At 43.8% G+C, this 21,028-nt stretch overlaps 1 protein-coding gene and 1 pseudogene across 1 annotated transcript; one reads left to right on the top strand and one right to left on the bottom strand.

Moving 5' to 3' along the window:
- Window positions 1-729: 729 nt before the first annotated feature.
- LOC137876844 (LHFPL tetraspan subfamily member 6 protein-like) lies at window positions 730-10,672 on the top strand (annotated as a pseudogene).
- Window positions 10,673-11,767: 1,095 nt separating this feature from the next.
- Window positions 11,768-12,324, bottom strand: LOC137876843 (ribosomal RNA-processing protein 8-like). Its single transcript, XM_068716639.1, has 2 exons — window positions 11,929-12,324; window positions 11,768-11,853 (listed from the first exon to the last, which is right to left on the bottom strand). The coding sequence occupies exons 1-2, from the start codon at window positions 12,297-12,299 to the stop codon at window positions 11,775-11,777; spliced, it is 450 nt and encodes a 149-aa protein (XP_068572740.1). The 5' UTR covers window positions 12,300-12,324; the 3' UTR covers window positions 11,768-11,774.
- Between the last annotated feature and the right edge of the window lie 8,704 nt (window positions 12,325-21,028).

Below are 21,028 nucleotides of genomic sequence, written 5' to 3'. Positions count from 1 at the left end.
CACACACACACACACACACACACACACACACACACACACACACACACACACACAAACAGTTGTTCACTGCTCGCTGCCCGGTTCTTGTGTTAAAAATGTCCGCTTAATAATAATAAAAAACTGCGTTAATGCGCGATAAAATAATTGTCGGCCTTACTTAATTAATGCGTTAATGCGATAATAACACGTTAACTTGTCCAGCACTATTTTAAACTATTAACTTAACTATTATTAACTACTTAATAACTTTCGCTACAGGCTAGCGGCTAGCTGAGTGTCTTCTTCTGCTTATTGGAGCTTGTTAAACAACTGACTGACGCATTACCGCCACCAAGTGGTGGGAAGCTATATTGTAACTGAGCGTCTCATGAATAACAGTAATATCTCTGGTGTCTTCAATTGATAACCGAAAAATACGTGATATTGTGGTAAATCTTCTAGTTGATTATATTAGTTCTATAGAATTGTGTTTGGAGTTTGTAAAAATGGTTGACATGATAGTTTTGCCCAGACTTTTTTTTCAATCTGGTATATAACATGCTCTGGATAAATGCATTTTTTTCTTCTAGTATATGCTACTCGTCTGAGCCCTCGAGCTCCCGAATTCGGGGCGTCGTGCCGAACAGGTTTTAATAGGCTACCTGTTGGGATGTACTGGTTGATATTATTGTGCATACACTGTAAAAACTAACTAGCAATCGTTGATCTCATACATGTTTTCAAATGAACCTGACTCAGAAACAAAGCTTTGTCATATTCAACTAACGAAAACGTGCCTGATCAGTAAACTCATCTTTATCGTTGCCCTAATAAGTCATTTCAAAACGGGTTAACAAGCATTTCTGAATGGAGCCTTATTTTTCTTGATGAAATCCGCGTAACGACCGTTGCGCATGTGTGTTGCTGTCATGTACGGGGTATTTACGGGTCTAAGTCGGTGCTGAAAGCGATGAGGAACGTGGTGGTCGGACATCTTGTGGACAGAAAGTCTAACTGCGTGGGACCGAAGTTGGACATTATCGAACTATTTGTCGACCTGAAGTTTCCCAAGTTAGGTAAGTGTGTTTTTTACTAGACAACCAATGTGATCAGTAATGTGCACTGACCTATTTCAACCTACAGATTAATTCAATGAGTTCAACTAACTTAACTAGCTACCACATGTAGCTTTGTTAGCTACGTTATTAACTGTGTAGAATGCTGTGTCAGCCCCGCTTAACCGGTATAATCGTGATGTTTACGGCTACATGCAGCATTTACTGCTTCGGCAATGCGCCAGCGCTATAGTGGACACTTGAATTGTAGTTGTTTAACAAAGGCCAGTTTTTCCCGGTGCTGTGGAATCCTGTTTACCCGGCTAAACACGGTCCAATATGGCGGTTACGTTCACGTACAAGCCAGTCATAACATTTTACACAGACAGCCTCTTTACGGCGGTAATATATGTAACGTTATGTATGTTTTGTGTCTAACATGGGGACATGAGATGGGTAATATCATTCCGTTTGGGCGGCAGCGGAGGTAACGTTAGTAACATGTTGAATCAACGTCTGTTCAAAGGAGGGTTGTCACTGTTGGCGCATTTGAACTGATAAAGCTTTGTTGATTCTCGCGCTTGCCGCCGTAGATCGCGTGTGAGCTTCGAGCAAGAACGGAGGCGTTCATACTGTATGTGCTGTGCTGTGCGTTATTCTCTGAAACACCAGAGTAGTACAAATATAATGAACTGTGAGGAATCAAAAAGACAACGAGTGTAGCTCATAGATACGCCCATAGACTGTAGGTGTAACCGGGGCAAAAAGCCATAAACCAACCTCCACTATAGAGGATGAATTGTAATTATCTGTAATCTCATATCTCTCATTCATGGGCTACATTACCTTTTGTACAAGCTCTGTAAACATACAAGTTAAGAAACACAGGTTTAATATCCTAAACAATGTGATTTGGCTGTCAAAATATATACTCAAATTATGATTTTTCTAAAGCATCCATAAAGGAATTGCCTTTCTTTTTATAATCCCCAAACATGTAAATAGAACAACTTGTGGCAGGTTTTCTCTATCAACACAATGTTCTTACCTTTTTTTTCGTCTCTTAAAATGATTTGATATGATATAAAATGTCATTGAACTGTTAGGTGTGTTTGTTTTGTGTTCATTAAGACAATTATAAATCACTGTCACTCAATACTGCAGTGCCATCCTTTCTAGCAGGCATATGTTTTACTGTTAAGTTTCCATTTGGCTATTTTGCACGTCCTCTTCCCCCTGTATGACAGATTCAACCTGGCCTTTATCTATTCAGTCACATGGATGGGGTAGTTCTGGCTTCAGTGGGATACATGTATGTCTCATATTGATGAGATAAAGCTGTATCATGGTAGTTATTATATATATATGCAGATTACAAGGTCTGCAGCTTAAATGCTTATTGGAAAACTGAATATGTCCTATATGTGTCTCTTTTGTTTCATGGTTCGACGAAATGAAGAAGAAAAAGAAGAACATCACATTGATCCGGCACAAGATGGAGCTGACCTTTTCCCTCAGACGGAGAGAGGTAGTAGAGGGGCAGCCTGTGGTATCAGAGGTCCAGGAGAGATGACCTGCACTTTTGTTCCATTGAGGAGGTAAGACTGTCCTCATTTATTGTCTTATAATGCTTATTGTGGTGTGTGGAGTAATTATACTACATTGACTCTAACTGAATAAATACAGGATCTGCTGTTAGTGGTGGACAGATATAGTGGCAAACTCTACTATACACTGTCCTGTCACTCAACTACAGGCCCTTCCAACAATTATCTGTATGCAAATATATGCTAATTCAGTGTATAGACAGAAATGCAATGTAATGCTGTGGACAGGACAGCAGCACAACTTATTTTAGACATCTAAAGAAATCATTATTAGTGGTTATTAGTAGAATTGGGGGACTGTTGTGACTTTGGTTAATCCACATTAACTATAAAGTGACAGTAAACTAAGTGATCAAGGCAGTGGTAGACCAGCAGCTCCTGTGTTCCGTGAGATAAATGACTGTATTTGTCTACTAGCTTTGAGTAGAGCATTGATAAAGGCTTAATTTCCCCTCCAGTAAGGTCTGTCTGACAGCAGGAGAAAGAGCCGAACATATTCTAAATATAGCGTACATTTAAACTGATTAACATTTTCTTTAGGTGTCTAAAATACATCCACAGGAGTACACTGACTATGGAGAAGAACCTCATACAAACACACTTCAAACAATCTGAAATATCCCTTTAAAATGGTGCATGCTTTGAACAAGACTGCTACCCAGTCATTTTATGTACACATGGTATTTCTTTGTTTTGTTATTCTGTTAAGATATCTGAAGAATTCCATCGGCTCACCAGCAAAGACCTCCTGGGGACTTTAAGTGCTTCCCTTGAAAAACATGTGCCTCGCCTGCTGAGACTTTACCGGACGAGGAAGGGAGCTTTTGGTCACAAGATGGAAGACCTCCTGGAAAAGCTTGATGAACAGGTGAGTGAAGCGCCTGAGTTTAGTTTTTTATTTAATTCTTAAGCATGATACTTGGGTCTGACCTGAGCTTTATCCTCCTCATTACTATCAATAATGTCATATTTTGTGTAACTTCACTAAGGCACGATACTAATTGTTGTGCTTTTGTGTTTTCCACTGAATACTTCTTAGACATCGGACTTTGTGTCTCAGTGAAAGACAGCAGCACTGAGAGACCTGTCCATTTTTGTCCGGGACGACCCAACAAAGTTCTTCCTTTGTGTTTGGTAAGTGAAATTGTAGTAATTCATCAAAAACATTTTATTCTACATGTCTCATTTAAAATGTCGCTGCGAAAAATCCCTTTGCTTGAACCAGATCCTGTAAAAAACATTAAATTCTGTGTTCCTCAGCGCAATTTAGAAGCCATGATTGATTTCACTGAGACCAACAGTCATGTGACAAAAATACCGTGAAATTTTGACTGAATTGCAGGCTGCTGAACACAGTGCATTTGAGGAGAGGACAAGGTTGTACAAATGTAAATAGTTCAATACAGAACGTTGAGCCTCCATTGTCCCAACTTTTAGAATATGCTCAGAACTATAACTCTTAAGCTAAACGCTAATAACTGTATGCATAATACTTAGTGGAAGATTTTATTTTGATCCCAGTGATGTTTAAAGAATGAGTGAGTTTTCTATGACTCTTTTTTTCTGCCGAGGGGCAACAGTCAACCCTGAACAGGCGGCCATTGTTGGCTGTTCTTTGGCAGAAATACTTCCTTAAAACGAGTCGCAACAAGGTTGGTGGGCAGGCATGGGACAATATGAAGATTTCATGTCATGATTATTCTGGCCAAAATATTCACGATAATAACATAATCTAACTTTTTGTTAAGGAACGAATATTTTTATTCCATCAGAGATGGGACACATTTTTTAAGTGGATGTTCTTTTCGGTAAAAAACAATCAAACAATCTTAAATAAGGTAATCATACATCATAAGACACTCCTGCATAAAGAAGACAAATTAGTGCGTCTGTGATTTCTGATGTGATAATTTGTGTATTTCTTTTAAAATCAGGCTCTATTTTTCACTCCTCCACCATGACACCAAGCTAGACAGCTCTTTCAGATCACTCATGAGGATATTCACCATCAACTTATTGTGAGTGTTTTATTCAGGATCCACGATAAAATCCTCTACTGTACGGTGGGTGATAGCAACTGTGCTGTTGAGTCACAACTTTAACATTTCTTTTTAAAACGTCCACAAGCCGAATGGCAAGAGTCAGTAGAATGGTGCTAAAGTTAGAATGAATAGAAATGTGTTTTGTCTTTAAATGTCCCTCAGCACTCAATCCTGCATGTGTTGCTTTTCCTCAGGACACTGACCATGAAGAAAGAGAACTCAGAGATGTGTCTGTTGCCATCATTGAAGACGATGATGCTGCCGTATCACCAAATGTGTGATGCTCGCAGCGCATACGCTCTCTGAAAACAAAGCTTTTGCTCTAAATGTGATGGGGATCCAGACCTAAAGCTTTGGGTTTTTTTTCCTGTTTGAGTGCAAAGCTGTTCGTTCTCATGTTTAACCATTTAAGTCTCCTTCGCCTCAGATTCACAGAATTTGTAAAAATATCAGTTGCCAGTTCACAACAGGGACAAATCCAGTGTTTAACTATTCATGTTCATTGTCGGTACTCAGGTATAAGTTTTATTTATTTATATATATATACTGTATACAGATACATACACATATATACACGTGTGTGTGTGTGTGTGTGTGTGTGTGTGTGTGTGTGTGTGTGTGTGTGTGTGTGTGTGTGTCTCTGTGTATATTCAGGGATATAGTCAAGTGTTTTGCATTGACTATTGTTAACATAGTTGCCGTTCTGAATCCAGAGTCAATCCATTGTTTCCTGAAGGTCAGACTGACCTCATTGAGTTCTTTTAACTCGTGTTCAAAACCTTTTTACCAAGGAGACATCAACAAGGTTTGAGCTAACTTTGAGCTGTGTGCCCTTTAATTATATGTATTAATGTATTTCTTGAGAATTCCTTTAATACAATTACAGCAACATGCATTTTCATTGAGTTATCGAGGAAGATTTCTATCTCACTGAAGCAAGAATTATGTTTATTCAACTAGTACATCTGTGTTTGTTGAAGGCATAAATACTTGGCATTGAAACAATGATTTTATTTTTAACCTCACAGAAATTTCATAATTCTGTGGAATTTTGTGAACTAACTAGAATGCTTTATTTCTTTCTCTTGCATTCCTCTGTGACTATAAAGGAAAAAGAGAATAACTGTTCATCTTATCATACTTGAGTTGATAATGCTTCAGCCTGAGTTTGATAATTGATGAATTGTGTTTCCGAATCGTATTGAATAACTGTGCCTCTTATTAAACGACGCCCAGTTTTGTTTAGTCTAAAGAATAAGATAATTCCAAAAGCCAACAACTTGTTCCCACAGATGACTTTTTGTTTTGTCTTCTCTGTGTCTCTTCCTCCTGACAGGGACCGGGAGTCACTGAGGAGGTGAAGGCTGCTGCTGTTAAATGCTCACCGTGAGGCTCCCCTACCACACTGCGTCTGCTCATATAACTGCTGTTAGTTCAGTGACTGTGTGAACCGCTCACAGGCTTGTTTACCATGGCGTCTAGTCTCACATGTCCGGGTGTCATCTGGGCCCTGCTGTGCGCTGTTGGCTTCTTCATGCCCTACTGGCTGCCGGGGACACCGATGGACAAGCCGGTGTCCTTCGGCACGTTCCGCCGCTGCTCCGACCCGGTGAGGGACGAGGAGAGGCGGGCCACGGTGACGACGGAGCAGTGCGGCCGCTACGCCTCCTTCCTCGGCATCCCCGGCCTGGAGTGGAGGATTGCACGGTGGTGATGGGCGTGGGCTGCGGCCTCCTCCTGCTGGTGGCCCTCACTGCTCTCATGGGCTGCTGCATCTCTGACCTCATCTCACGTACAATCGGCCGCGTCGCCGGCGGCATTCAGTTTGTTGGAGGTGAGTTTATGTTTCTGTGTTTGTGTTCCCTCCCCTAGTGATTCTCATCTGACTGCTGGTGTGCAGAGCCACGGCTCTGGTTGGAATTATGAGGCGATATGGGGGCTATCAAGTTTGGATCTTACAGATCACAAATGTCTTAATGGTTTGCTTTAAATTGTATATATGTTTTTAAGAGCAATTTTTGAGTCATGAATAAGAGCAGAGTATTGATAAGAGTAGCTCCTAGTAGTAATACCACCCTGAAGGTAACTAACCCTACCTGAAGGCCACTGTAGTATTATAGTTTTTTCATCTGGAGAAGAAGACAGAAGTGCAGTATGACATGTGACTGCTGTGGGGAACAGGACACAGTTCAACAGGCCTGTTTCACAAAGCAGGTGAGATGAGAGAAACTGAGTTTTCAGTTTCAGAAAGAGAGGTAACTTAAATTCTGGGTCTGTTACCATGGTAACGAACTCTGAACCTGACCTGTTGCAGTTGAGTTTCTCTCTTTCTCCTCTTACAGAGACAGACACTGTATTGAAGGTTTCCTGTCTGTCAGAATGTAAATCCTGGTTGGATATTAGTGTGTTACTCATTGAAATCTGAAGTTACTGCTTTTAGGAGTTGTCAGTCATTTCTTTACTTGGTGTTTTCGTGCGTCCTTCCCAGCATTTCCAAACCCTTTAGTTTTTGAAGGTTTCAAAGTACGGAGCAGTGTGGACACTAGGCATAAACGTAGTGCCTCAGACTTCCTTTTTAACACACCTTGACAAGAATGGAACAACCTGTTGGCTGTGAAAGGTATTTATGTTGTTGAACTATGGCATGTCTTCCTTTATAAGATGATATTTTTGGTTTTCTTATGAATAAGAGAATCTAATGTTTTTCTATGTAACTTCAAGTATACTGCTGTTAGACCTTACAGAACTGTTAAATTATAACAAGGTGTTGGCATAACTAAAAAAAAAAAAAGAGCATTTATTTATGATCATTACAACAAACATTGCAACATATTTCATCCTACATTTGTAGGGACAGCGTTTTTACCCGGCAAATGCTTTCAACATAAACTATCAAGACTTTCTTCATTCCCAGAATTCCAAGCAGGAGTCCTGCCACACAGAGGGAAACGCAGGTCCCTGGGCCGTTACACAGCACCTGAAACAAACACAGACAGACAGACAGACAGACAGACATTTCCAGGAAGTGGCAGACTGGTTAAAGGAACAATACTGGGCAATGTGTGTTTGCTATTTTAAAATCATTATCTCTTTAATCCCTGTGTGTCCATTACAGTGATAGATTGCAGACTGATTTGTTTTTCATCAATATACTAGTTTTTCTTGTTTTCTAAGACAAGGAGGTGTGTAAGAACCACTATGCGGTGGTTCGAGCCCTGGTTCCTTCGGTCCACATGTCAAAGTGTCCCTGGACAAGCTACTGGACCCCAAGCTGCTTCGGAAGGCTGTGCCATCGGTGTGTGAATATGTGTGATTGAGCATTAGATTAGATCCTGATCGGTAGGTGGCACCTTGCATGGTAGCCCCTGCATCAGTGAATGAATGGGTGAATGATGGCATGTAGTGTTAAAGTGCTTTGAGTGGTCAGAAGACGAGAAAGGTGCTATATAAATGCAAGTCCATTTACCATTTATGTTTGCCCAGTTGTCTGCACCTGTGTTGGCTTTCTGAGCCACTGTAGAAAACTCACATCCAGGCACTGTCATCTGTCCTCTCCAAAGAACAGTGGAGTCCATGAGGAACATGTTTAGAATGCACACATTTAATACGTTTATGTCTTTTGTAGATACCTCTAAAACAGCAACATTTCTATGGTTTCACTTTTTCAAGCCAGGAAATCACTGGTTGATTCAGAGCCCAGGAGTGTCCATAGATAGAAAAACATATTTAGATGCAACAATTTACAAATTTGTGGGCACGAGATGTAGTACTTGGCCTTAATTCAAGTCAGTTAATTTCCCCTTCTTTTTTTTTTGATAATTTGTGTGCAGGAGATAAGTGTACCTGAAGAGAGCCAGCACAGTGCAGCCCACTGCTCTCTCTTACTGCAGTGATGTCGCTGTCAATCCAAAATGACACGTGGGAGATCCGCTTGTTACATTTTGTGCAACGAGCATCAGACTGCTGTAAGATGACAGAACATCCTGTGTTCATGTGCTCATCAAACATGTCGTTTTGATTCATTATGCTTTCATCCGCGCGTAACCATGGCTGGCTCCACATGTGTCTTTAGAATAGCCTACAGCTAGATGTGTGGCTGCGATGAGCAACATGATTGAAGCGATCAATTCTCTGGGCAATATGGCCGACATCTTAACTATGAAACGTCAACTGTCCAATAGTTTGCCCATCAACTTTGACTGTATTTGAGCACCAAGCATCAATGATGCAAACGGAGCCTCCCTGCATACAGAGTCCTGCGCTCCACCCGTCAAGTGCAGCTTGATCCACAATGAAACCAGGTCTTTGTGTGGCCACTTGTCTCTGGTTGATGGGTTAGCCTGAGTTTTCCTGCAGACTGGGCGGTGGAATAGCAGAGTTAGCTTAGCGTCTGTCTCGGCTCTCCTCCCTCTCGACTCTACTTTCAGTGGCAGCAGGTCTGGCTGGGTGGTCGGCCGTAAGCAGTCATCGTTTCAACGTCTGCTAAGCCGAACCCCACGAATGAATCCAATCCCCACGCTTCCTTCTCCGATGTCGAGTGTATTCTGTCATCAGTGCTCCATTAATAAAGACAACATGACAAAAATGTAGCTCCGTGATTTAAGAGGTGAAAGTAGTGAATGTGATAAGCCGTGATTGTCACAGTAAATGGACTGTACTTGTATCGCGCTTTTCTAGTCTTTCCGACCACTTGACACTACATGTTATCATTCACCCATTCATACTTTCATACATATTCATAGCCAAAAGTGCGTTAACATGCTCCTGATGCACATGGCAGGGCGCCCCTGACTGCGATCTAGCTGCATCGCTACAATAGTCACCACAATAGTTACCACAGCTGAATGAAAAACATCAGACCTGGAGAAAGAATAACTCTTCTCGCCTTTCTTCCTGCTCTTTTAGCGAGGCCAAATGTAAGCATTAAAGCAGAGATGGTTCAACGAGGAGGAAGTGAGTTCAGGGTGGTCTCGTGCATTTCATCTGGAGGGAGACCTGACGCTGACATCGCCTCGGCTTTGAACGGCGACGAAGAGCTGCAGAGAGAGGACAACACGGACTCAGACATGCAGACGAGCTCGGTCGTCCTCCTGCAACAGTGTATGAGGACCGTAATGTCACTCGTGTGTTCGACCGCCCCAGATTTACACACCAAGTGTCACGAGTCACAACACTGCCGTCTGTTTGTGAGTATGAGCAATGTTTCACCTTTTTAAAATAACTCTGCTGATGCTCATGAGGTAGACGTTACAGGAGAACAGAGATGTGCTTTATTGTTCTGCAGATCTGTCTGGAGTTTATTTGGACGCAACGGAGTGGAAAGACGGTGACGAGTTCACAAAGGTGTGTTTGACCTGCAGAGTGAAGCTTCCAAGCCTGGAGGCACCAGAAAAAAAGAACAATACACATTCTTGTGCACATTATGTTATTTCTTTCTTTGCGATATTTCTCTCTGTGACTCACACAAACTCACACAGCTGCTCATCGCCTTCCTGTCCCCTTGTTGTCTTTTTCAGAAGCCCCTCTGCTGAGTGTGTCTCTGGTGAGACGGCAGGACTCTCCTCTCTGGCTGGCAGTGAGTGACTGCAGAGGGGAGGGTGTCGGGGCTGACCTCTCCTGGGTCCTTCCCGAAAAATGCCAAAGGCCAAACATCCCTGCGCTCAGAGCATGAGGGCCGCATTAAAGCCAGGCTGACTCACCAGTTTCCTCTGGTCCTTCATGAGGGGCAGGACCTGACCTGTGTGTATCGGTTTGATCATGGAGCCACAGAGAAAAAGACCATTTACGTCCCCAGATACCGTGAGTTTAGAAACGACGCTCATAACGAGCGCCTGCACACTTCAGTTGCTCCAAAAGTAGTGATTCACACAAATGCATTTGGCTGACTGCTAAACAGACTTTTCTGCAGATGTCTCCTCTGTGAGAGTCCTCTGCAAAGCCACTACGGTGAAACCATCACATGTGTCCTCCTCTACCTACCAGCTGATGAGGATGCAGCTGTACTCACAGTGTACGACTCTAAATGACATGTTCGCCCAATTTATAGGAGCTGTTACACCCAGAGTTCACAATGATCAGCCTGGAGATGTAGCATCATGGACATCACCCAGCATAACTTTGACTTTAAAGTATGAGTTTAAAGAGATTCTATAATCCCATGAACTGTACTGTAGTTTCTTTTGTTTTTTTTGGATCAACTCCACATATTCTGCTACAAATACTCACTAGAAGACCAAATGTGTTTAAATCTGCAAACTAATGTGCAAAGAGGAAATTACTGAGCCTTTTAGCAAACAAATTAAACTTCATATTTTGAGTGTAATTTTGAACATTTCTGTCTAAAGTGTAGGAAGAGATGAAGTGTAAACAGAGGAGGAAGTCAGAAACATGTGAGAGATGGACGAACACATCGTAGGTTAAAATCTTCAGACTGAGCTGTTTAAATGATGTACGTCTAACTTTAATACATTTTAAAAAGTCTGTTTTTTTCCAACAATAAACCAGTTTACTGAACATATTTTCTCCCTGAGGTTTCCTGCCCAAAGCAGCACAACCTCTAACTAAACATGATGAAAGATGCAGCTTCCAGCCGCTTATTCCCTCTTTGAGAAAACTGCCTTTTAAAAAGGAACAAAATTAATCCTGATGTCATGACAATAAATATTATTGCATATTTTTCAATGTTTTAAGATTTTACAGCTGGAAACAAAAGTGTAAAATGAAGGTGTTTACATGTGAGACTAACCGTCTGCTCCATCAGGGTTCTCATGATTGGATTTTGAGCCATTTTATTTCATCTACACTTCGTTTTTATTAACAAAAAAGAGAAACTAGACAAATAAGGAAGTGTCTCTCTGTCCCCGATGTCCCTCGTTTGTTGTCTCTCCTCGATCACCATCTTGAATCCCAGACAAAGTTCCGCATGTTCTGGAACCTGCTCACCACTTCTGCTATTTTCAGGACAACTTTACAACAAATGTGCAAATCAGTGATCCAGACATGTCCTATACATGCACCAAAGAAACCTGCCGTGCCTGTTCTGAATCACTGTGACATATTTGACCCCTTCTTTAACACACGGTTGGCCTCTGCTAGAAAATCTGCCAGGTTGGTTCCCATGAGAGAGAGGCAGAACACGGCGATGTCCACAGAGCCGTCACCAAGCGGGACCTGCAGAGACGATGCGTTACATTAAATTCTTTCTACTGTGGTCTACTTCTTTCTACATTGATTATAACGTCTCACTTTTGTCTGATGTAAGAGATGATGGCGTCCACTGGATTGGCGGGCCGTCTCTGAACCTGCGCCGTGTGTCCTCTGTGGTAGATCCAGAAGGCCTGTGGGTCCCGCTTGAACATGCGCTTCGCCTCGCCGCTGGACGCGGCGTACGAAACCTCACTGATGTATCGGAAACGGGCCGACTCCAGCCGCCGCTCCATGCGGGACCTCAGGGAGGCGGAGCGGTCCTCTTTCGCCTCTTCTTCTGGGACCGCGGGCTCGTCTGTCGTCTCCGCGGGATTCTCCTGCTGGACCGGTTCCTGTCTGCGGAGCAACTTCCGGAGCTTCTCTCTTTTCAGAATCTGTTCTTTGCTCAGCTCGGGTTTCAGTCTTTTCATGGGCCGCTCACCTGCGATCTCCACTTCAGGTACGTCTGCTTTCTGTTTTCATCCATCGGCAGAAGATTCAGTCGCGTCTTTTTCAACTTTGCCACCGACTCGCTGCTTTTCCTCTCCGAGCGTCTGTGTGTCTGTTGTCCCGGATAAGTCTGTGTCCTCTTCTGGCTTTTTCATTTTCTGTGGTTTACTTTGCTTTTCCTTTTTCTTGGCTGGTGTCTGACCGTTGTTGTTGTTGCTACATGAATCTATTTTGACTTCTTCTGTTTTTAAATTGATGAAATGTAAGCCTTTAACCAGTTAATTACTCACCAAATGTGTTGTCTTTCTTCCTCTGTTTTGTTGCAAGTGTCTCCTCATTAACCGTCTGATCCAAGTCTCCATCGTCTCACTGCTCTCCTGTTGTCTCCGCTTGCTTTTTCTTCTTCTTCTTCTTCTTCTTCTTCTTCTTGCCAGGTGATGGGACCACGTCTGCCTCACTGTCGCTGTCCTGCTGATGGTCGTCCTTCTTCCACTCTGGTTCTGACCCGAGTGTCTGCAGGGTCCGCAGCCGGCTCTTCTTTCCAACCAGCTTGGGCTGATCTGGGGATAAATTCAATAATGTAATAAGTCACGTGTGCTTCTTTTTTTTATTCAGTTATTTATCTATTTTTTAAAATCCGATTCAACATCAGCAAATGTTTCCCTGCTTGACTTTTTCTTAGAACAGGAAACATTAAAAACTAAAACAAAACAACCTCCAGAGAACCAGCTGTTACATTTCCTGACTGTCATCGGTCCTTTTTAAAGGTTTCACCATCTTCACAACTAGTTCTTAGATCGAGCCGACATCCTCTGCTCTTATTCAGGATGTGTAGAGTTCAAAATGTAACGAGGCTATTTGTATCACTAATAATATTTATCATAAGCTCTCTGAACCTGAATGAATGAATACGTGTTTATAAAGTCTTGTTTCACATTTATACTCTACTGTACTATATGCATTTTACTTAAACATGCTTAGATCTGTTACTGACAGGTTTGTTGACATGTTTACACATGCAGGGACTTTGTATTAGTACTTTAGTGCATAATGGTCATAATATAGTAATATATATGTTATATATATATTATATACATATATAACGGCTGTTCCACAAACACATTGATGTTCTGCTTGTTTGCTTCATGTTGTGATAAACTGCTGCTGCTTCCTCTCTTACTTGAGGGTTTTATTGTGAAAACAGATTCATAAAAACATGCAGACCTTATAACATGTCCTGTGATGTGAAGGGATCACTTTGATTCTACTTATCGACACCTTCATCTGTCAGCTTCTAGTCAAATAAATATCTTTAAAAACACAAATATATAGTTTCATTCTTTATAAAAAGGTTCAGTAGTTGCTTAAAAAAAGCTGGTGGATTTAGTTTTTAATCAAACACACTTTATGTTTCATACTGATGAGTTTCATGCAGATCCAAACGTTAAAGTGCTTCAACATTGTCTATGACATCCTGTAGCTGCCGACTCATGTAGCCACAGGTGTCCTCAGTGTTAGCCAATTCATAAACAAACAAACCAAAACACTAAAAAAAAACAAAAAAACACACACACAGAAATGATATGTATCCATGGAGATGGATTGTTTGGCTTCAAATGAAGAGATTTCTTCACAGCCATCCAGCCACCAGAGAGCAGTTAGCAAAGAGCATTTAGCAGAAAGCATTGAACAGAGGAGTGAACAGAAAGCATTGAACTGAGAGGATTTAACAGAGGATTTAACAGAGGAATAAACAGAGAGGATCTAACTGAGAGGATTTAACAGAGGAATAAACAGAGGATTTAACTGAGGATTGAACAGAGGAATAAACTGAGAGGATTTAACTGAGGATTGAACAGAGGATCTAACTGAGAGGATTTAACAGAGGATTGAACAGAGGAATAAACAGAGAGGACTTAACTGAGGTTTGAACAGAGGATTTAACAGAGGAATAAACAGGATTTAACTGAGAAGATTTACTGTCTTTTTAAAGACACAACAACAGTCTTTTTAAAGACTGAAGATAAACCATCAGTCTTTTTAAAGACTGAAGATAAACCATCAGTCTTTTCAAAGACACGTCTGTTGGTGCAATGGATAAAGTCACGGATATCCGAAACAACGTCGAGCGCAGGATAACTAGCAAGGACACCTGCATTCTGATACCGATTCCCACCGTGGTTTCCTCACCACCGCAGGACGCTCCACCCTGCGCCGTGGCCGGCATCAGCGAGTCCTCACCACCTCTGAGGACTAACCTCTTTAAGATGGACCCCGAGCTCGTTGACGCAAACAAGGAGATCTACCGTCTAAGGCAGCAGATCGGACATCTGGAAGCAGCTAACCAGAAGTCTGACTCTGCGAAGTGGGATTTCTGTCGGCGTTTTCATGACGGTGTGCTTAAAGCTACCCGTCTACACCGGAGTCTGACGGTCGCTGACGGCAGGATCGTCACACTCAAGCAGCAGCTTAACGAGTCCGAAGATCTACTCGTTACTGTGCAAGAGAACCTCGCTCAGAACCTTAAGGCCTGGAAGATGAACTATGACATCCAGAGCAATAAGGTCCTGGACCGAAGGGACGACACCTGGAGAGCCATCGTGGCCGAGTTGGAATCGGCCAACCAAGAACTCACTGAAAATCTGAGCACGGAGATGGCTAAGAGTCACCTGTTGGCCGAGATACATCGGAGCCAGGAGGCTGACATCCAGGAGCTGACAGAGGTCAATAAAGACCTGCTAGACCTCTGTCAACCAGCAAAGGAGGAGAAGAAGAAGAGATGGTTCTTCTCCAGAAGGTTGGGAAATCCAAGGAAAGTGGTGGAGGAGAAGCAAAAGAAGAAAGCTACAGGGTGCTTCAGCTTTCTGTCACGAAAAAGACGTGACAGAAATGTTGAATAGCAACACCTTCCTCTCCGCTTCACCTCTCCCTCCACCCCCACCTCCCTACTCCATCTCCCCTACCTTCATCCAACCTCTGCTCCATCTCTCCTGTTTCTCCATTGCCGCCACCGCTGCCGTCGACTCCGGGCTCGGAGCGACCGGTTGCCGTCGCCGCAGGACTGCCAGCCGAAAGACAGCCACCGCGGCCGCCGCTGCCGTCGACTCCAGGCTTGGAGCGACCGGCTTCCGCCGCCGTAGGACTGCCAGACACAAGCCAGACCATTGCCGCCACCGCTGCCGTCGACTCCGGGCTCGGAGCGACCGGCTGCCGTCGCCGCAGGACTGCCAGCCGAAAGACAGCCACCGCGGGCGCCGCTGCCGTCGACTCCTGGCTTGGAGCGACCGGCTGCCGCCGCCGTAGGACTGCCAGACACAAACCAGACCATTGCCGCCACCGCTGCCGTCGACTCCGGGCTCGGAGCGACCGGCTGCCGTCGCCGCAGGACTGCCAGCCGAAAGACAGCCACCGCGGCCGCCGCTGCCGTCGACTCCAGGCTTGGAGCAACCGGCTGCCGCCGCCGTAGGACTGCCAGACACAAGCCAGACCATTGCCGCCACCGCTGCCGTCGACTCCGGGCTCGGAGCGACCGGCTGCCGTCGCCGCAGGACTGCCAGCCGAAAGACAGCCACCGCGGCCGCCGCTGCCGTCGACTCCAGGCTAGGAGCGACCGGCTGCCGCCGCCGTAGGACTGCCAGACACAAGCCAGACCATTGCCGCCACCGCTGCCGTCGACTCCGGGCTCGGAGTGACCGGCTGCCGTCGCTGCAGGACTGCCAGCCGCAAGACAGCCACCGCGGCCTCCGCTGCCGTCGACTCCAGGCTTGGAGCGACCGGCTGCCGCCGCCGTAGGACTGCCAGACACAAACCAGACCATTGCCGCCACCGCTGCCGTCGACTCCGGGCTCGGAGCGACCGGCTGCCGTCGCCGCAGGACTGCCAGCCGCAAGACAGCCACCGCGGCCGCCGCTGCCGTCGACTCCAGGCTTGGAGCGACCGGCTGCCGCCGCCGTAGGACTGCCAGACACAAGCCAGACCATCGCCACCACCGCTGCCGCCGCCGCTGTCCACTCCGGGCTCGGAGCTACCGGCCAGACCATCGCCACCACCGCGGCGGCAGGACTGCCAGATGCAAGCCGTCCTTCTGAGCACCTGTGTCCAGAGCCCTTCTGCCCTCCCGTGTCGATCCACGGGACAGTCCGCCGAACCTGCTCCGGACACAGGTGCTCAGGCGGAACAGACTCGACACCGGAGGGCAGGCAGATCGACAGCGTGATGTCCCGTGGATCGACACCGGAGGGGAGGGAGATCGACGGCGTGATGTCCCGTGGATCGACACCGGAGGGCAGGCAGATCGCAGCCGTGATGTCCCGTGGATCGACACCGGAGGGCAGAAGGGCAGAAGGGCTCCAGACACCGGTGATCCGGAGGACGGCCGGACTGCCGAACCTGCTCCGAACACAGGTGCTCAGGCGGACCAGACTCGGACTCTCGGAGTCGGGTCTCCGGGGAACAGGATGCTGGCCCAGCGGCGGGAGCTGGAGGTCGCTGCCTGCCCTCCGGTGTCGATCCACGGGACACCACGCCGTCAAGCTGCAGTGACCGCCCGGCCAGCATCCTGTTTCCCGGAGCCCCGACTCCGAGAGTCCGATCCGCCTGAGCACCTTTGTCGGGAGCAAGTTCGGCAGTCCGGCCGTCCTTCTGAGCACCTGTGTCCGAAACTCTTCTGCCCTCCGGTGTCGATCCATGGGACAGATCGACGGTGTGATGTCCCGTGAATCGACACCGGAGGGAAGGCAGATCGACAGCGTGATGTCCCGTGAATCGACACCGGAGGGAAGGCAGATCGACGGCGTGATGTCCCGTGAATCGACACCGGAGGGAAGGCAGATCGACGGCGTGATGTCCCGTGAATCGACACCGGAGGGAAGGCAGATCGACGGCGTGATGTCCCGTGAATCGACACCGGAGGGAAGGCAGATCGACGGCGTGATGCCCCGTGAATCGACACCGGAGGGAAGGCAGATCGACGGCGTGATGTCCCGTGAATCGACACCAGAGGGAAGGCAGATCGACGGCGTGATGTCCCGTGAATCGACACCGGAGGGAAGGCAGATCGACGGCGTGATGTCCCGTGAATCGACACCGGAGGGAGGACAGGCAGATCGACGGCGTGATGTCCCGTGAATCGACACCAGAGGGAGGACAAGCAGATCGACATATCTCCGACTCCGAGGTCCGAGTCCGCTCCGCCTGAGCACCTCAGTCCTTTCAATCAACAAAATCAAATAAAAAATCAAATCAATGTTCTATGTTTCTAGCTCTCTAATTAATTCTATATCGTATTAATACAGTTGTATGACATGATGGTGACTATAAAGAAGAAGTACTGGAATCGGTTTAAGTTTAAGTGATTTTAACTGCAGCTAGAAGAATAAAATGATCAAAGTTTCATAAAAAAAGTTTCAAATGGTATTTGAGTTTAAAAACAAAGATTTCATTCTACAGTAAAAACATGTGACCTTCATCACTGACGGGTTTATGGATATGTTTAATAATAGCATTATCTACCGGTATTATAATTGAATGAACAGAGAGTTGTAAACTACTTCAACATGTTTTCTTTGTGATTGTGATTCACTGGTTCTTGTGTTGAATACATGAAGCTGGACAGAATCTACGTATCGACACTTTTAAGATGCAAAGTGTCTCTGAATAACTGCAGGTAGTCGCTGATCATAGTACTAGTATCAATACTAGTACTATCAATACTCTTATCGATTATTTTTGATTATTTTGTGAAAAAGAAGATAATTAATTTAAAACAGAATCAACATTGCTTTATTATTCATGTCAACAAATAGCATTTAACAGCGACAGCAGCAATGTTTAAATAACTCACTATTGTTGACTACTGTTTCCATGGCAACAACAAATGTAACTGAGAACATTCCTACAGGGAGTATATTATTATTATTATTATATATTAAGATATATTTGGAGTTGAGAGCTACTATTATTGAACTATTAAACTGTTTAAACTTAAGGTGTGTTGGGTGGAGTGGTAGTGGGACGAGCAGCTTCAAAATAACTTCTAACACTAACTTATAACAACACAGCTGCTCCCCTTATTAATAACTATGTATGAAACAAATCAATATACACTGACAGACTTATTAGTTGTTCCCTAAATCCCTTAGACTCTACTGTTGAGAAGGGGTGCAGTCTTTAACAGTGAACTGTTCTATGAACAGCTCTATGACACTCGGTCACCCTCTACAAACAAGCCTGTGCACCCAGGAAACACTCACAGGGGATTTAAATGACTTTTAAAATCCCTGGATCGGCCTCTTCTCAGGCTTGTGTCTGTGTGCACAAACCGGTAGTTTGATTAACAGCTCTAGTGCATCTGTTAAGGTGGGACGAATTACACTTTGATCATTGTTATTAGTACATGGAGGCACATTATTTTACACCGTAGCTCCGCCCATTTTTAACCTGAGCAGAGGTCTAATCAGAACAACTGTGTGAAAAGCAAGAGAACATAAAACACATGACATGATTTTAAAGGAATCAGAGTATTTATAAAATCAAATTACTTTGATATGTCTACATATAATCTGCTCTTTTTTGACAAAATGTGCCTGGTTGTTTCTGAGGGCACTTTCATTATGTTATGAAAAGCTGGTAAAAAAACAAACAAAACAATTTTTACCGTTTGTTGACCTCTACTGGTGATTATGTAGAATTGCAGCAATTGCAATAAGGGTCAAATGTATTAGTGTCCCTATGGTCCCCTGTAATTTGAACAGAACCCAAAATGTGCAATTTAACTTGGTGTACCTCATGTCAAACATGACCTTTTGTGTTCATTATCCACAAGCCTAAGTTTTATTTTGTCAGCAAGTCCTTTTTAAAAAAGATTCATAGTGTAGCAGCAAGTGAGTGCAGGTGCACTATAAACATATATCCCTTAATGTGAAAGGTTTGTGACTTCCCTGTTTAATTGACAAGTATGGCCGATAAAAAAAGTACCATATTACAAGTAAAGTCTTGCATTCAAAATCATACTTAGTATTGCTATTTACAAACTATACTCTCTTACAATATTCTTTTTTATATATAGTTCGGTTTAGCCCAATTTAAGGGTCACAAGATTAATCTAATCTCTTTTTTTTGTAAGGTGTCACAAGCCAGAAAAGATTAGTGATCTTTAACAATGTAGGGCATTTTATAAGGTTATTATGTTTTTTTATTCATTTGAAATTAAAACCAAAGCTCTCATGTATTTCGTACAGACAAAAGTACAATATTTACCAATAAAGTGTGGCCTGCTGGACTGTATCGGTATGTTGCTGTACATACAGCATGCAGGAGGGGGCGCGTTGAGAAGGGGTGCAGTCTTGAACAGTGAACTGTTCTATGAACAGCTCTATGACACTCGGTCACCCTCTACAAACACAGGAACACTCTGAAGGGCTGCTCTCCTGTGTAATGATGAGGGAGTAACACATCATAAACAAGAACTACTTTGATGTGTGTCTCAAAGCCAAACATCACAGACTCTTATGCTGAGTATCATCTCCTGAGACACTGACTAGCCAGCCTTCAGTCACATGAGGTCCAACAATGTAGATTACAGTTGGAGGTTGCCGATGACGAGAGATAGCGCTGCCAAAATACAGATTTGAAAGCCTGCGCACACCCAGAAAACACTCACACAGGTGATTTAAATATTGATAATGACCGACTTTCACATCAGAGAAGATACGCAGAGGCCAAATTGAAGCACCACAGGATTAGGAAATAGACCAGAATGCATTGCAGCAACAAGACAGTTTTAGTTATCAATAAGAACTGGAAAATCGTTCTCATTACTTTGCTTACTACCTCATTTTTATGACCAATTTCTTATCGTATTTCTTCTGCTTAAAGTGTAGTGACCACAGTCCAAAGACACATTTAACGGACTAAATATATATATATTTATTTAGTAAATGGAATTGAAATAAAGTGTAAATGAAAATATAGCCTTATAATATGCAAATTATATGCTTCAGCAGTCTTTATTTTGGCATGGCAGAACCAGAAGTTGTTCTTCATATCTGTGACAAGTGAACAATAACAACAGTCACAACAGTCCACACACTGGGCTCTCGGCTCCGCCTCGTTACCTCCGTTCACAAAGCCGTGCTTAATGAAGTCAGGATTGTAAATTTAGACTTTTCGGGGGGTTTGGCACCACTTTCCTCTTAATTTTTTTGTTTTAAATTAGTGCTGGGCAACGATTAACATTTTTAATCGTGATTAATCGCATTATTTTCTGCGATTAATCGCATTGTTATGTGCAATGTTCAATAATGAATTCAAAACTAGTGTATTGTGCACTTTTATTTTTAAAGTACTGCTATATGAACAAAAGTGCAATAACATTTGGTTTGCAATCACTTTAAACAAATCAGGTTATTTTTAACAGCAGTATTCATTTACACAGTAGCAGTTAAAATACAGTTAAATTGATTCTGATCATAGATATTCAGCCGGTGTCCACAACTTTATTTTCATGTGTGTAATAGATGCAATTTGAAATATACACCTTGAAAACTGCAAATGTGAGATAAATGGATTTTTGATTAACTAATTGTAGATTATTGTAATGTGTGTTATAGTTAAAACGGCCAGCAGGTGTCGCCAGCTCACCACTAGGGGGGTTGTCTGTGCATGGTATTCACGCTTCCTTGCAAAGTTTCGCAGAAGAAGAACAGCAAGC

This window comes from Cebidichthys violaceus, unplaced genomic scaffold, assembly GCF_023349555.1.
Source record: "Cebidichthys violaceus isolate CVI_PGR_0920_01 unplaced genomic scaffold, fCebVio1.0.p SCAF_20, whole genome shotgun sequence".
NCBI classification, from domain to species: domain Eukaryota; kingdom Metazoa; phylum Chordata; class Actinopteri; order Perciformes; family Stichaeidae; genus Cebidichthys; species Cebidichthys violaceus.
This window is presented reverse-complemented; position numbering and strand designations above follow the sequence as displayed.